The sequence below is a fragment of the Mya arenaria genome, chromosome 6 (genome assembly GCF_026914265.1).
Source record: "Mya arenaria isolate MELC-2E11 chromosome 6, ASM2691426v1".
Lineage (NCBI taxonomy): Eukaryota > Metazoa > Mollusca > Bivalvia > Myida > Myidae > Mya > Mya arenaria.
Genome location: NC_069127.1, coordinates 13,132,033 through 13,150,391, shown reverse-complemented (window position 1 = coordinate 13,150,391; position 18,359 = coordinate 13,132,033). Strand labels below are relative to the sequence as shown.

At 34.4% G+C, this 18,359-nt stretch overlaps 1 protein-coding gene across 1 annotated transcript; it reads right to left on the bottom strand.

The window, feature by feature from the left end:
- Positions 1-9,862: 9,862 nt before the first annotated feature.
- LOC128237565 (beta-1,4-N-acetylgalactosaminyltransferase bre-4-like) lies at positions 9,863-14,623 on the bottom strand. Its single transcript, XM_052953157.1, has 5 exons — positions 14,561-14,623; positions 14,000-14,192; positions 13,420-13,634; positions 12,615-12,802; positions 9,863-9,989 (listed from the first exon to the last, which is right to left on the bottom strand). The coding sequence occupies exons 1-5, from the start codon at positions 14,621-14,623 to the stop codon at positions 9,863-9,865; spliced, it is 786 nt and encodes a 261-aa protein (XP_052809117.1).
- Between the last annotated feature and the right edge of the window lie 3,736 nt (positions 14,624-18,359).

Here is an 18,359-nt window from a genome sequence, read left to right as displayed (position 1 = left end):
AAAAAGTGTCAAAGGTAATATAGTACGTGCAGTCATAGAGAAATAATTGTTATTCTAATTAAAAACAATATCTACAATCAATGAAATATACATCAGAAATCATAGTCGATAATAAATTATGGTGAAATATAAATCTACTTTTGTTGTTTAGAAGGAACAAGTCTTCCTAATATGTATAGAGAAGTCATTCGTATAAAGAGCAGATCCATGGTCAATTGGTAACGTGCTAGAACACACTGGTTCCATCCCCCCGCTCATATTGATGGTTTCATACCGGGATCATATTGGTACGTCTCTGACGTTTATTTTAAATTTTATAAACCGTTGAACAATGACCTCATTACTGATAAAAATTTATCAATGATCACTTCATATACTGTTTGAATCAACCTCTAATACTGAAATGTTTCCATAGTTAATTTTCAACGTTAAAAAAGAGCATTTGGGTCAATTGGCAAAGGGGTCAAAATGTGACACCGCAATATAGAAAGTTCGAATCCATCATAAAACGTATTTATATCTGTATTCATGATATATTTCGCTATCATTACAGGTTTTGGACTGATTTCAAAGTATAACAACTATGAATAATTCGCATTACTCAGGCTTAACATCACTTTGAATTTCAGTATTAGATTAGTTGTCCGGTTAGCGCACTCGCTTCTCACCTAGGCGACCCGGGTCCCGGCCTGGACGCATGTGAGTTTGGTTTGTGGTCACCAAGACGGACAAGTGGGTTTCCTCCGGGTACTCCGATTTCACCCACAACACACGACCACACTCTCGCGTAAAATGGTTCCAAAGAGAGTGATTAATATAATGTTGTAATAACTTGTTTCACAATCGTGCATTCTGGAGCACATCCGTGGCAATCGGTATTTATTTATATCATACATTTATCTGACATCGTCTTCGTGGCGTACTGTTCCTCGTCCAATAAGCCCTTTGAGCGTAAAATTTACTTCAGGACCACACATAGTAAAAGACTCGTAGTTTCATGTAAGTCGACACTGTCGTGAGCGATTTAAGACTACTATTGTACTTTGATATGAGATTATAATGACTATTAACAAATTTTTAGAAAGTTTTCCTTAATTTAAAATATACTCAACACCTAAGCAGTTGGAAAGTAGGTCATGGTCTGATATGGTATAACAATGATTTGATTCACTGTCATGTGTTGAAAAGATTAATTACAAGAAAACTGAGTAACAATATCCGAATTGATGAAATTTGCACAATATTGCCTAGTTATACATATGTCTTTTAAAAAGATTTAACAACTGCTGTGAAACCGACTTATGCACATTAATTTGAATGAAGATCTGACAAGTTTTAAGATTGTTACGACTCTTTTAATTCTTATAAATGTATCTGGAACAAGAACAAACAAACGGTTCTGACCACTTTTTTCACCGGGTCAATCGTAATGGAACATACCAAATAAATTCATATTATTGCATATTTGAGAATAACAATATACCCTTTTTTGGCATTATGTCAAGGATAAGAGGAGTTTATTCTTTAGTAGAGAACATGTTACCACTGATTATGCTTGTTTTGTAGGAAACAGTCCGTTCTAAAATCACTGTAACAAAACTATTAAGATATCAGGGTCCCCAGTTTTATTCTATTAAGATGTTGGTGTACTTTTCAGACTTTAAGCCTCGAAAATCAGTGTTTCACGGCCTAATATCACAATTGGACGGTATAAAATGATAAACACGTCAGTTGGAAAGTCTCTCCAGTCAGGTTAGCATCCGATTTATTATTTATTTGACCAATGCATCTTTATTAAACAAGTAAACATGAAACCCAGATGCTGTAAGGAGGCATACAGAGCAAAGGCCGAAATACAAGTGCAAACAATTGTTATAAGTAAATGTTGGGTTACTGCCGTGGCAGAGTCCGTGTTAACGTAGTAATAAGTAGAAATTGCTTGGGGGTTAAACCTGGTTATGAGACTAGTATTTTTCATATAAGTTCACACATAAGGTTGTAAAGATATTGTAGTTGTTTTTCAATTTACAGGTTCATGTCCGTTTCTTCACATTCACCTTTATGGTAATAAAGGTAGTTGCCTTATGTATGTTTCTTTCTGTCGTTGGCTATTTTAATAAACTAAATATGTTTAAGAAATACTATATCATGTGGGTTTTATTACGACTGTGTGTCAGTAGAAGATGTTTTCCTTTGTCAACTATTGGAAGCTTCCAATAAGGAAAAGAAAGTGGCACATTGAGGCAGTGTTCAGCAAACGTTGAGAAATATACAATGCATCTATATACTTACTCCTGAGTATTGTTCTATCTAACTTTCATTTCAGATTAAAGCTTTTAAAAACAGCGAAAACAGGTTACTTAAACGACGGCCTCAATACTTTGGAGTACAGATTGGTTGAAACCCGACTTGAGAAGCTGTACACACGTATAACAGCGGATGTCGGTGATCCGCCGAAGAATCAGACTGAAAATCCAAAAGCGGCTGAGGGTGATCCGCCAAAGAATCAGACTAAATATCCAATAGGCGATGTCTGTGATCCGCCGAAGAATCAGACTAATAACATAGAAGTGCTTAAAATAACATTTTGAATATTTGTGAAAGCGTTTACACTTGACATGTGTTTCATGGCCATATTAACATATAGAGATAGAGAGATGGGGAGAGTGAGCGAGAGAGAGGGAAAGCGAAAGGACAAAGAGAGAAGGAAAGAGAGAGGGAGACAAACAGACAGACAGACAGACAGACAGACAGACAGATAGACATACAGACAGACAGACAGACAGACAGACAGACAGACAGACAGACAGACAGACAGACAGACATAGATGGAGCGAGAGAGAGAGAGAGAGAGAGAGAGAGACACACACAGAGAGAGAGAGAGAGAGAGAGAGAGAGAGAGAGAGAGAGAGAGAGAAAGAGAGGGAGAGAGGGCAAAGGAGAGATTAATAAATAAGAGACATATGCAAAAAGTGATGATAATAGAACACAAGAAATCATAGAGAAATAACCGTTTTTATGATTAAAAACTATACCTACAATCAATGAAATAAACATCAATAATCATAGTCGATAATAAATTATGGTGAGATATAAATACAAGTAAATTTTAGTTATTTAGGAGGAAAATGTCGTCCTAATAAGTAAAGAGAAGTCATTCGTATAAAGAGCAGATCCGTGGTCAATTGGTAACGATCTAGAACACACTGGTTCCATCCCCCGCTCATATTAATGGTTTCAAACCGGGACCATATTAGTACTATACGTCTCTGACGTTTATTTTAAATTTTATAAACCGTTGCACATGACCCCATTACTGATAAAAATGTAACAATGATCATTTCATATACTGTTTTAATCGACATCTGATTAATATAATGTTGTAAGAACTTGTTTCACAATCGTTGTAAAATAAATAAGTTTAAACTAAGTAGCATTCTCAACTTTACATATAGAGAGTACATTCTGGACCATATCCGGGGCAATTGGTATTTATTTATATCGCACATTTATCTGGCATCGTCTTCGTGGCGTACTGTTCCTCATCCAACAAGCCCTTTGAGCGTAGATATTACTTCAGGACCACACATAGTAACAGACTCGTAGTTTCATGTAAGTCGACCCTGTCGTTGTGCGGTGTACATGCATGAGGTTTACGTTAATGCAGAACATCCATAGTGTTCATTAACTCCGGGAAAACACAGTCCATTTGATGCTTGTACTGTCTCATGTATTGGAGTGATAAGAGTAGTCAAGCTGTTACTAAAACGTTATTCAAAAAACGTCGTGTTCCGCTTGTTCCTAATCATTACACACTTATGAGGCAGGTCACATCACTTTGACTCTTGTTGGGCTGACCCTACAAATATGATTGGCGGTATTCTTGCCTTTCTAAGAAATACGTTATTGCATAAGTCCTTTATTATCTACCGCCATGTACGATTTACGGAAGAAAATATCACCGTGTCCTACATAATAAAAGGGTGGATAGTATGGTGAAATTTGAAAGGTAGGTAATACAACTGGTTGAAGCAAATGCTAAATCTTAACTTTGTGCGATTATGAGGCAGTTGCATCTTTGTGACTTTTATTCTTGACAACAAGGAAACAACAAGGAAACGCCTAGATAATCACAGGAAACAACATGTACAAATCTAGATAATCACTTGAAACAACAGGGACACGCCTAGATAATCTCAGGAAACAACATGTACAAGTCTAGATAAACACTGGAAACAACAGGGTCACGCCTTGAAAATCACTTAAAACAACATGTATTAGCCCAAATAATCACTGGAAACAATATGTACAAGTCTAACTGGCAACAACAGATGTTAGCCTAGATAATCACTGGAACCAACAGGTGCAAGCGCCTAGATAATCACTTGAAACAACAGGGACACGCCTAGAAAATCACTTGAAACAACAGGGATACGCCTAGATAATCACTTGAAAGAACAGGGACACGCCTAGATAATCACTGGAAACAAAAGGGTCACGCAGAGACAATCACTTGAAATAGCATGTACAAGCCTAGATAATCACTTGAACCAACAGGGACACGCCTTGATAATCACAGGAAACAACATGTACAAGCCTAGATAATCACTGGAAACAAGAGTTGCTAGCCTAATAATCACTGGAAACAACAGGTGCTGGTCTAAGTAATCACAGGAAACAACAAGTACATGTCTAGATAATCACTTGAAACAACAGGGTAACGCCTTGATAATCACTGAAAACAACAGGTGCTAGCCTAAATAATCACTGGAAGCAACATTTACAAGTCTAGATAATCAGTGGAAACAACATGTACAAGCCTTAATAATCAGTGGAGACAACATGTACAAGTCTAGATAATCACTGGAAGCAACAGGTGCTAGCCTAATTAATCACTTGAAACAACAGGTGCTATCCCAATTAATCACTGGAAACAACATGAGCAAGTTTAGATAATCACTGGAAACAACAGGTGCTAACCCAATTAATCACTGTAAACAACAGTCACAAGCATTAATAATCAGTGGAGACAACATGGAAACGCCTAGATAATCATTGGAAACCTTAATAATCACACGAAACAACGGGGACATGCCTAAATGTTCACAGGAAACAACATGTACAAGTCTTGATAATTACTGAAAATAACAGTGACAAGTCTAGATAATCACTTGAAACAACATGTGCAAGCCCAAATAATCACTGGAAACAACAGGTGCAAGGTTAAATAATCACTTGAAACAACATGTACACGCCTAGATAAATGGCCCAGTGTACCAAGAAGTTTGAGTTTGAACGCCAATATATTCTTGCAAAGAAGGTATATATTAATGATTATCTATAAAGAATATATGTTCTTCAACCTTAAATACAATGCTACTGGGTATATTTCGTCTTTTTAGCTAATTTCACTGCTAAAGCAGTGCAGTCAGAAGGGATTTAAACTAACTTAATTAATTATGTATTGTATATTTGAATTCCCTCCCCTGTCCCCTTTATATCAAATGTATAGCATCTAATTCATGGTTTAAACCATGATCAACATCGCGTAGTCTCAAAATACGGCTCAAGGAATACCCTGGGCAAAGCATTATATGTTTTATTATATTTTCGTTTATTCCTTCTCAGCCCGTACACCATTTTTGTCCATACGTATAGAAAGATCATTTATCGAGCATATTAATATAAACATACATACATGTTACTTCTTTGATTACGGTCAAATGATCTATGATCATTACAATGAGTAAACCATGCAACAACATAAAAACTCAAGCAAATTAAAGTATCACGGGGCCGGGGGGGGGGGGCTAGTGAAAAATCTGATATGAAATACAAAAACAATTGTATAAAAATAAAAAAAGCTGTTTTATTATACGAATGTATACTGTTCAATACAATGAAGCTCTTTATAATAATATAATGATTATATGAACATTTACTGTCATTCAGTTTTATTATTTTAGTATTTAAAGCAGTTCTTAAAGCGTTTATTCACTGAATGGTATTAACCTTTATGTGTTTGAAAAAGTCAATATTACTTGTAAAAAACAACAATGAGGGCACAAATTATGTGCGGGCTGGGAAACATCATAAGGGAATGACTAGTTTCAAAGCAAGGCACTTTCAAGTAAGTAAATATAGAGCCATTTAACGGCGATAACGAAAAAATCACCAGTTGTAAAAAACACTTGTAAAGGCCATTCAAAAAACACGTAGAATGTCTTAAAAAGTTATTAAGATTTTGGCGTCGTCTCAAAATATTTGTTGATTATATAAATTAGAATATTCTTTAAAATATAATTAGGAAAATATATTAAATACATTGATTTCTTAATATTTTAATGACCCGATATAAAATGGGGTTGTGTGTGTTTGTTTAAGTGATTAAAAATATACATGCGTATAATGCTATCAAACCCTGTGAAAGAATGCCCTAATGTATTAATAATAAAACATAAAAATATATATATCTAACCTAAGTCAAATTGTCTGAGAATCAGGCATTTCTTACTGAAGTGAGTGATAGAAATTCATGACGTCAAAATGTGTACGGCGCAATATTGTTTTACAATTATTCGTAAAATTCTCCTTCCTAGAAAGTTTTCTGTTTAAAGTGCTCTAAAATCACACAAAGGTGCAGCGACAAAAAATACAGAGTTTGACATCAACAAAATGACAATTTGCAAATGTCAAAACATGAGATAACGAGGTTATCCCAGCGGTCGTTATCTCAAGGTGCTGAGCTTAATATGCAAACATGCTGCTTTATAAACAAAGAAACCGCATGATTCAGGTAGCTTTGCAACGATTATTGTTACGGCATCTTAAGCTTTGTAGTCAAAATTATATTTAAAAATAAACAAAACAACTATATCAACTGCGAAGCTGAACAATTGTCTTTTTTGCACAAATGAAAACAATGTCATTTGCTGTCGTATAAATGCGCCGCCTTACTCTACCTCGCTTATTTTAAAATATTACTTCATCATGCATAATCAAGGTACCTGCATGGAAATTTACCTTAAGAGAATAGATTCTCGCGATTTCTCTGATATACATTAATGTTATTATTGCCTCTAGTAAATGTTGTATGTACAGTGCCTACATATATTTTGAATGGCCCTTTAATACACGTTTACCTCTACTAAATATCAGAAAAACAACAACAAAATAACAGCAAATACAAATACTAAACAAAACAGTACTCATCTACTTATCATAAATAAAGTATACTAGTCACTTAAGACTTCAATGGGAGTTGTGTCCCTTTCATCAGTCTACAATTAAAAAATGAGAACATTCTAGTGAAGTATAAGACGTAAAGCGTTTAGTCTAAATAAAATTTAAACGAAACATATCATTAAATTTTAATTTTATGTGCGGTTCTTTCGTATAGAGTAAACATTGATGCAGCATATTATGTCAAAGCTAAAATACTTTAACACATGGGTTTATCTGCTAAACGAACAATGCGCGAGACAAGAGTAACAGGACCACTGTTATAAATGATCAGATAAGTAAAAGTCTGGTACTATTGACTATATGGGCATGCCATTATTAATTCAATCAATATTTAGAACAGTGATTGCATATTGATATCTAATTATCAGTACAACTGCAAGCATTTATAATAATGTTGAAAACGATTATTTGTGACTGGATTTATATTTTATTGCCAGAACCCTATGCCTTCTTGTTCAGGATCGTGTTTCTTGTTGACTAAGTCGACATGGAAAGTTATATCATTACGGCCAAACGCCGTATATGCATTGCCAGCAAGATAACAAGTATACAAACGTAAGACCATACCATAACAATGCATCTGAACATGCGTGATTTGAATATATGATATAATAAGATATTTATATCTAGAACAAAATTCCACCGTTAATTTCCTGTCGTCTGATGTTTTCGTGCACACATTGGATAGTGACGTCACTACTGTATGTGAATAAGGGAGGCAATCACGTCATGATTTAGCTAAATTATTGAAGCAGTTATTTGCCCTTATATGGTATTCAAAATGTCACAGCGGTCACATGAACTGACAGTGAATTTTCGCTTGGTCACATGTCAAAAATGTTCTCTTTTTAGGGTAATGGAATTTTACCATTGTAGACAAAAGTCAGGTATAATAATTCTAAAATGTATACTTCTTACGTATATCCTCATATAACTTCCATTCAAGTAGAAAGTGATACTCGTCATCGATGTTTTAACATAAAGAACAGACCCTTCCCAAATTTGCAAAAATAAACTTGTAAAAGGAGGCCCTTGTTGGGGTTTCTATTCTGCTAAACCAAATTTGAATAAACGTGACACGCCGCTTGGAATGTCTGCAAATACTACGGAAACCACTACTACTACTATTTCTACTACTATTTCTACTACTACTACTACTACTACTACTACTACTACTAATAATAATAATAATAATAATAATAATAATAATAATAATAATAATAATTATACAACTCAACTGTTTGTAAAAAATATGGTAAAAATGTAAAAATGTGATTGAATTTTAAGCAATGGAAAAACTGTGATTTGTGAATATTGCTGCGCACCTTTCGTTCATGTTTTATTGCGATGCGTAGGATCCACTCGAATTTAATCCGACGAGTGTTAGCTACCTTATATTGCTTCATTTGTCTTAAACAGTTTAAATACATATTTGAGGATAGATCCTGTTTATGCACGGTATACAATAAACATTTGAAAAGTTGATATCAGTTTTGGCAGAACTTTAGAGGTACAAAATGCATCAGAGTATTCGCCTTGTATGGTATGTAGCTAAGAATTCTTCCACGACACCATACGGATGATATCGTCGATGCTGTCGGTATTGGACGGAGCTGGACCAACGTTGATCATCAAGTGTGTGTAATAATGCGTCCTTCGTACTGATATGAGATCGTACTGTATGCTATTCAAACCATCTTGCCCATAAATATCTTTTGTCAGACCTAAAAGTGTGTATCTTCGTTCCCCGACAACCATTTCACTATTTTCATGTTTTATCATCTTATAACGTGCTATTTCTTCATCTTGTCGAGTAATTCCATTGTTGTTTGACATAATCCTGCAAAACATTAATAAACGTTATCGCTCGAACGGCTTTAAAGCTGCACTCTCACAGATTCAACGTTTTGACAACATTTTAATTTTTTGTCTTGGAAAAGCCATTTTTTTGCGAAAAACCATGGAAACCAGTGATTTAAGACTGCTGACAAAAATGGATCGCAGATTTTATTTTTATGTTTATAAAACGATGTTTTATGCATTTTTCTTAAACCTTATGTAACGTTTTAAGCAATGAAACATTAGTTTTTAAACGGAAATAGGTAAATCTACGATCTGATTTTTGTCAGCAATCTTATATCATCTGTTTTCAGAAAATTATGCGAAGATTTGCCCTTTCCATATCTCTATATCTGTGAGAGTGCAGCTTTAAGTATGATGACATTAATAACGATCAATGTTTTGTCTTCCAAATGACATATTTCAAACGATGCATAGAAGGTTACCTATAGATATATCGTAGCTCTCCGCAAAGCAAGCAAGGTTCCCTGATTATCATTTTACCGTCCTCCACGATGCGAGTAGGTTTACCTGTAGGACATGTAGTCGATTTCCGCCATACATTTTGTCGACAATTGCTATGCGAGTAATCTTACCTATTAATTTTTCGACCACAGTGAAACGATAAAGCTTAATTATTACCTGTACGACATGCAGTCGCCACTCGCCTCTCGCATAGCGAGACCAACGCAGGTTATTTATACATTTTGTCGACCTCCGCCGATGCGAGCAACGTTACTTGTATGACACGTAGTCGCCCTTCACTATCCGAGTAACGTTACCTGTAAGACATGTCGTCGTCCTCCGCACCCCAGCCCCAGTACAGGTTCGAGTAGCCGTTCAAAGCGATGAAGTCCGCCTGAGGAAAGGCAATAACACCACCAACTAAACATTGGTACGGCAGCCTAGCAGAAGAAAATATATCGGTTATGAATTTGTATTGCTGTACGTAACACTAGGACTTCTCCTGGATAAGAGCATACAAGAATATTGAAAAAACACTACTAACTAAATTGATTTCATTAGCGTAGTGGGAAATAGTATACAATAAGTCTTAGTTTCAATTAGGGACTATTTTCTTACAAATTCGTAAAATAAATGTAGTACGTAAAACCCGGATAGGAGAGTAGTCATTTCATGAATTGTTTATATGTCAGAGGATCGAGCTTGGGTCATTCTTCGTATAAAATCACTACTCATGCTTATTGTAGTAAAGCTGGAAACAGCCCATTTCACGCATTTTAACAGTCAAAATATCAATAGAAATACATTTCGCAAATTTTCATTTTTATCATCAACCATACGCTTTCCCCCAGAACCATTTTTTTCAGACAAAAACGCAGTAATTTAAATTACGAAAATGATTGATGATTTCATCGATTTACCGCACGTATTTTATCAAAAATATATTATTGTTTTGTGCGACCGCACCTATATTTTCACCGGGAACCCAAATTTTTGGTGGTAATTATCTTGTTTTAATATGCAAATTTTCATGCGCAGTAAAATAGTGTTTTGTAAAAGGAAGTAAACAATGCGTGGAGTTTTATATTGTATATCAACCGGTTTAGTACTCATGTCAATAAATCAAAACAAAATGGAGGCTTACAGTAAACATGTTTTGTTTTGAAGGTTATAGAACCCAGTACACTCGAGTTCAAGTGAACGTTTGTTCCACTGACCGTTCAAATGCAATCATCCCATCGTTTAATTGAGGGCATGGTTTGTTTCTGGTGTTGTATTTGTGTATGTGATGTAAGTATGTTTTTAGCGTTTTATTTGTGTATGAGTTGTTAATATGTTTTGTGTCTGTAGTTCATTGTCGTTTGGGCCTTGCTGGGTAGACCTAAACTTGGATTAATTTTGAATTCTTGACTACTGGGTTTGTTCCTGTATTTTTATAGTAATTTTTGTAAATTCTAATTGAAGTGAAATGTATTATCACTGAAATAAACTAGGCAACATTTCTCTTATCATTTGTCATGGTGATAAAAGCACAAGTTGCCACTTGCCCAAGCTTTTCACATTGTTTTGCTCAAAAGGCCATTATCTGATTCAAATCGTAATACTCATGACTAAACCAAAACAAACGTAAGCCTACTTTGTTATCTGTTTTCTTTCACAGCATAATCTCGGATAAATAAAACAGCTCTTCGGCCTTAATTGTATTCTTTACAAACCCTAACACTGCACATACCATTCCCTTTAAAGTGATATTCAAATCGAAATTAAATTTAAAAAAATGAATTGTATATGGACTCCTAAATTTGTTTTTGCTTCCTTTGTAAAACCATGAATTATATTCATTTTTTAATTATACATATTTAATCAAAGTAAAGACAGGTTCAATTGATTTTTAAATGATTAAAGTTGGTAAGATTCCTAAAGCAATGTTGTTGTTTTATTATAAATGATTATCATACTTAAAATATGTTAAAATCATCGTAGAAATTGGTTTATCCAAATTAACGAATGTAGTTAGTATTTGAACATTTTTCCATTGTCCAATAGAGATTAAGTTCAAGAGTTGTGTTCAAATGGGGTTAAAGGACACATATGTTCAATACTCTTTCTTGTTCATATTGATTATAAGAAATAAAATGTTTTTCACTCTATGCTCATTTCGGGTTTTTTGTAAGTGCATTTTTTCGCTTGTTCACCCCATTTGTTTTCGGCAAACATCCGAGGAGCAAAATATCAATTTGGTGTGGCTTTAATAAACACAATTTATGCGAAAAGCTACAGAAACAAGCTCAGTTGCAAAACGTTTAAAAATAAGCCCTGTTTAATGGCACTGGGTAAACGCCAAAGACATAGAACATAAAATCACAAACAAGAAACATGGAAGAACAGCCCAAAACCCCACTAACAGCACAGTGCATACATACTATATATAAAACACTAGGTATGTATATCAAGGATTGTGAGATACCGCATTGGAACGGTCATTGAAATGTAAATTTACTGGGGGGTTAAACCAGTTTGTGTGCACAAACTCACTCTTATCCCAACAATACTGAATAAAGAAATAACGTAAATTGTTGAGCGTCAAATTTCCAGGTGTTTCTTAACATTTGCTTTCCGTCCTTTGACAAAATCTCGTTTATATACGAACTGTGCTTTGTTTGCTATAAGGGACAGTAATTATGCATACTTTTAAATTCATATTATTCTAGTGATACTTGCGGTGAAAATTATGTACCTTAATGGACCATTTCAAAACGCGTTTAAATAGGTTGCTACAAAACATCATTATAGTTAAAACGTTTTTGGAAAGTGTTGGTACGCGCTGGCGGATGAGCACTTATAGACTTGTTTGAACCCCAAGTCAACTCGGGTTTCGCTGACTTTTAAACCGAGGTTGCGCACATATGTAATAATATATATGTTTTTATGTATTAGTATATGACATCTCTGCCTCTAAGTAATTCGCCTATAATCAGAGTATGAGTTATCAATTTTGCTACTGGGCTTCTCGCTTTAGCTTCCATTGTGTTGTTTGAGTCTGACTGTTCCTCCAAAATACTTACTTATACTCCAATATGTCGACAGAATGTGACATATGTTTTGGCCTATCATCACATAGGTATATAATCCGGTCATCTTCAGGAATCAGGTCCACATCGTGAAAGATGAAGCAATCGAAATCCGACATTTTGGACACCTCTAGGAAAGCTGCGTTCATCACACGACCCTTGTTAAAAGTTTGATTCCCGTACTAAAAATAAATGAATTCGTTTTTACATAATAAAGTGATAACAACAAAATCAAAATCGAATATTTGACATTAAAAGATATGTGGTTTCCGTAAACTTTAAAGACAGACGAACGTTTTAGACAAAGAGCTTGTTATGAAATTTATGTATAAAATATATAGTTATTTTGACAAGAATTGGCAAAAAGAGCACTCTTACAAAGTTATACTTCTAGTATATATGAACAAAACCTCTCATCAATTGAATGAGTATCAAATAATACTTTTCTACATACATATACTCTTGTTATGCGTACCAAGATCTTGTGTACGTTACACATTACTGAAATACACATGATTTCCTCAAACAGTGAACAGATGTATACGATGTCAACCGAGTTCAAGGTCTTTGCAATGTTAAAAGGTCGATGCACGAGGTCGATATTCGACTAAAAACCGCAAACAGTACTACCCTATGCTTTGGAATTCACGACTTGTGAAATTTTGGCGACATTAAAACTTTTATGGTAAAATGATGTATGTGTTATAGTTATTGACATTACTAGTTAATACTTAGTTAATACGGAAGATTGAAACACTCATATAAAAAATCAGTAAGTGTAACCTGATTTAGTTCTTACCTGCTCCGCAACAAATATTTGGAAGAGTACCTTCTGCTTCACCAAGATTGGTATTATACTTTTGAGTAATATATTTATATGTTCCTCTCTATTTCTGAACGGGATGATGACGGCAACGTGCTGGACGGGGTTGCATGATGCAGGCTTCCACTTTCCGTTGATAACGAATGGGAACTCCAAGTTATCTTGTGGTAACGAATGTTCTAATCTGCCTTCTGAAACAGTCATAGAATAAGGTGGTCTGTTTCATTTGGGAAAAAATAATGTGTTGGGAATTTGTGCATTATTTTTTTACAGTAAGTCATTCAACATACAAGGGTTGTCCGAAAATTTCAAAGAGACTGCATTCATAAAAACAAACCACTTATAGGATGCATTTAAAATTGTATCAGCAGCTGACTTTTTTTAAATTAACGAATCCTGAAAATTTCAACAATAAACTACGAAGTGTACGAAATCAACAAGCATTTCAAAAAGTACAGGTTACAAGTCTCGAAGCACTTCGTAGCCTCATCGGGTCACGTCAATTACAGTTTTTCTAAATACGCTCTTTTTCTAATTTCTTCACGTACACACCTACGGTGTCGTTCAACCCATTGCTTGAATATCTGTCCATTACATTCTTTCTTATATCGTGCCACTGTTGTTCTCACAGCCAAGCGAATGTCCAGTAGATCTTCGTAGAAATTACCACGTTTATCATTCTTACGCCTCACGAAGATTGCAAAATCGAACGGGGCCAGGTCTGGGCTGTAAGCTGCGTGACTGATCTTCTTGTACCCACAAAAAGTTGATTGTCATAAAGATCTCATGGCATCCAGATGGAGTGGCTTTGTATTGGTGAAAAGCAGATTTTTAACTTTGGCGTTCGGTCTCTTCTTTTGCATGGCATTCATCACGTCCCGCTGTATCACCTGTAATGTGTATGCTATTTACTCTTGGGAGTCCGTCACACGAATCGCCTTTTCCTCTGTAGCCTGGGGACCTATCTAGGCTTTACTTTTGATAAATTGCGATGTTCTTTCATGCCATTATGAACAACTGTTCTTTTTAGCTGAACCGAGGCGGCAAATTCCGTCACTGTCCTCCGTCGGTCTTCTTGTAACATGCCCCGCACTAAATTAACGTCACTTTCACTCACGACTGACGGCCTGCAGCTCCGCTTTAAATCGCACACATATTCATGCCCGTCACTGAATGCCATGCCAGTGAAATACCAAACCCCTTTAAATTGTTGGCAGCTTTGATTTATCCCGTGTTAGAACCGTATAAGTATTAGTAAGAGTCATCCTTCTGTGATTGATCACAGCGTGCTGCTCCGTGCTTGACATTAACGTTTGAGTTTTTTTTCCGAAATCTTGCAAATACCTGCCTATTTGCGTTGACCGTTACAAACTTGTTTACAGTTAGACGAAGTCAATTATTTACGCAGTGATGCAGCTGACGTCATGCTGTCGTCTTATGTTTTTACATGACGTTTTGGCGTCTACTATTCAGACGGAGTAGTATATATGAATTATGAACAATTTTCAGAAAACGTCAATCAATGTGCTCCGTGAAGCGCTACATTGGTTGTTTTGACAACCATTTCCGTCCTTAGTATGAGGTTATATATTGATTTATATTAGAAAACGTTTTAGAATATAAGTCTCAAAACGTTCCGGACAACTTTCGTACGTGTTTGCATGTTTCAAATATAATATAAAACAATTAGTTCAGTAAACTCATATTACCATAACACATCACCAAAACACGGAAACGTAATTTGCACATTCAAAAAGTCAAAACAGAAATAAAACGTAAAAGGTAAATCTTATCAACGTATGTATTAGCTTGGGGAAACATAAGAATATAATAAATATTAATTAAACTAATAGGCAAACCCCAAGTTCGTCTATGATTTGGATCTTAACTCTATCTACAGACGCAGGCATACAATTCAGAGTACCTAATTTAAAGAAAACATTATTAAAAACAAAATTACAATATATATTTACTAATATCTTTTTTTCCAATGAAAAACTTAAATGAATTATTGGAAAAAAGTGACGCTGAAACATTCCGAGTGAGACAAACGGTTGTAAATAACGTTTTTAAAGATTTAAAAAATCTGCAAATGTCTACCAAAGGACTGAAAACGTAGTAATGCAAAAACGCTAAATGATAAATATTTGCAAGATAGAGATCCTGTTTAAGCCTTTCATCCGTCATAAGTGAAGTTCGAGAGCTGATTTTTTTTTACTTTTGACACCTGTTGCTTATTCCAGCGGGTCTTTTCAACTGTGCAATAAACACCATACGATGGAAAGCTATGAACATCTCCTACTAAAGAGGGAAAATTAATTATTTTGAAAATATACTTATCACGTTTACCATAAAGATTGATATTCAATTTATCGTCCCTATCTTCGGATCTAGATAGAATGTTTTTATGTTGAATGCATAAGAAGCACTCAGTTGCAATTGTGGATGGTATATTGATTTAATATTGCTTGTAAACACCGGATCATTCAAACTAATCAATATCGGCAATCTATCTATAAGTGTTATTGAATTTAGTTATTTTCAACATGAATTCACTTTTATATCAGTATAAAATAGGTCAGCACGTAAAGATGCGTATTAAGCACCCATTGGATTGCCTACAATAATTGTTTATGAATTTGTACGATATCTTAAACAAATACAAAAACCACAGTCGCCTGCAATTTATCCATATTAAAAGAACAAGTGAAAATTCAAAAACTAAAAGAAGTTGCTGTGTGTGAATAATTTATCTTCTACCTAAATTGGCGTTTATCGTGTATCGTTAATCGTTAGCGAATGTTTACATTTTGATTGCTGATTATCAAATTGCCGAGTCACTTACGTTTTCCGCGTATATCAGCTGCATGTTTAAACATGATAAAGGTAGATGTTGATTGTTACTTTTTCATGTATCCTTGAAACTGAACATAGGGTAAAGAAAAACGTTATTTTTTGTTGTTGTTGTTTTCTTTTAAAAAATTAGTTGGTCTTAATTAATAATACTATGCTAACACATTCTTTACGGTCTGATATTGTGTTGAAGTTGAATTTTTAGCAAGACACTTTTGAGGTCGTTGGGACATAGCCTTTTTCTATTGAAAGTGGAAATGATATAGGGTTGAATTTACCGAAATTTCTGAGAAATAACACTGTTTACTAGTGTTTGACGACAACTACACCTGTGTACTAAATATAAAATAAAACTTAAACAAAGCTACGTTTCTTTTAAAAAATCGTATTGGTTGAAATTAACCACAATGTTATCGATGAAGTTTCATGACCAAATCTGGTGTAAGATTACAAAAATGCGTTGAAAATGACGACAAAACAAGTAAATCAAGTTCAACATGTTTTTTAAAGCACACTCCATTCAGCTTCAACACTTATATAGTTGGAAGGTAGACCATTGTCTGATATGGTATAACAATACTTTGATTCGCTGTTATGTGCTTAAAAGATATATCACCAGAAACACGAAGTAATTTATTGCGAATTGGTGTTATTTGCCCTATAATGCTTAGTTATACATTGGAATTTTTTTTAAACGATTTAAAAACTTACTTTAGCATATTGCTTTGCATGAAGATAAGACATGGTTAAAAATTGTTAAAGCTCTTTTAATTCTTATTTGTGAACATTCGAACAATAAAAACAAAACGATTCTGGACATTTTTTCACCGGGACAATCGTAATAAAACATTCCAATTGATGAAACAAGAAAATAATTGATGCATTGCATCAGGCCGGCGCGATAAAAATAGAACACACATGCATGTAGATTACCAAAAACAGTTGTTATTTACTTTATAACATACGTTCGTAAGTCAATATTGTTGATGATACTGTAACAATTGTAATTATGTTTTATGAACACAGTTTTTTGTCATGAGTAAATAAAAAATCACCATAAATAGAGATGAGCTTTACTGTTATTAATCAGCGATTTAAGACTATTATTATATTTACATATAATATTATAATGACCATTAATACATATTGAGAACGTTTTCATTAATTTATAGTAATTTGAAAGCCTGTTTTAGCATTTCATCCGTCATAAGTTTACTACAAGGGCTGATTTATTTTACATCTGTTGCTTATGCCTGCGAGTCCTTTCAACTGTGCAATAAAACACCAGTAAATTTTGATGGTGAAATATGAACATCTCCTACTAAAGAAGGGTAATTAATTATTTCGAAATTGAAATCATCACGCTTATCATAAAGATTGATATTCTTTTTAAATATATAAAGCGTCCCTAATTTCGAGTTGCAGATCAAATTAGGATGCGTTTAGATGCATTATATTCATTCAGTTGCCATTGTGGATTGAATAACGAATCAATATTATCTGAAAATACCGGATTATTCAAACTCATATTATCGTACAAATATCTGTAAAAATTATTGAATATAGATTTTTCAACATAAATCCACGTTTATATCAGTGAAAAAAGAAATCAGCATGTAAATATGCATAAGTAGCACCCATTGGAAAGCCTATAAGTGTTGTATTTATATAAATATGTACGAATTTTAAAATTTAGAACAAATGTCAATATTTCAATAACATCTGACTCTAATTGCATTAGGCAACATGGACGCCCAAGATTTCCTCATGTACATAAAAAGCTAGTCATAGTGTTATGTCAGCTATTTTAACTACGTAATCTTGTCGTTTCATGAAATTAGCTAATAAATATATCGAAAATAACATGGTAAGCACTTAACATGTGTATCCTGCGTGCTTGTCAAAGTGTTAGTATCGCCTTTTATGGATAAGAAATATACTGAGTGTGTCAGGCAGTAGAGTTGATAAGTTTGACATAGCAATTGGAGTTCACTCTGGGGGGTTTTGTGTTGTTGTTTTTTTAAATCAAGTAAAACGCCAAATAAGAAGGTAGCTGTTTAATT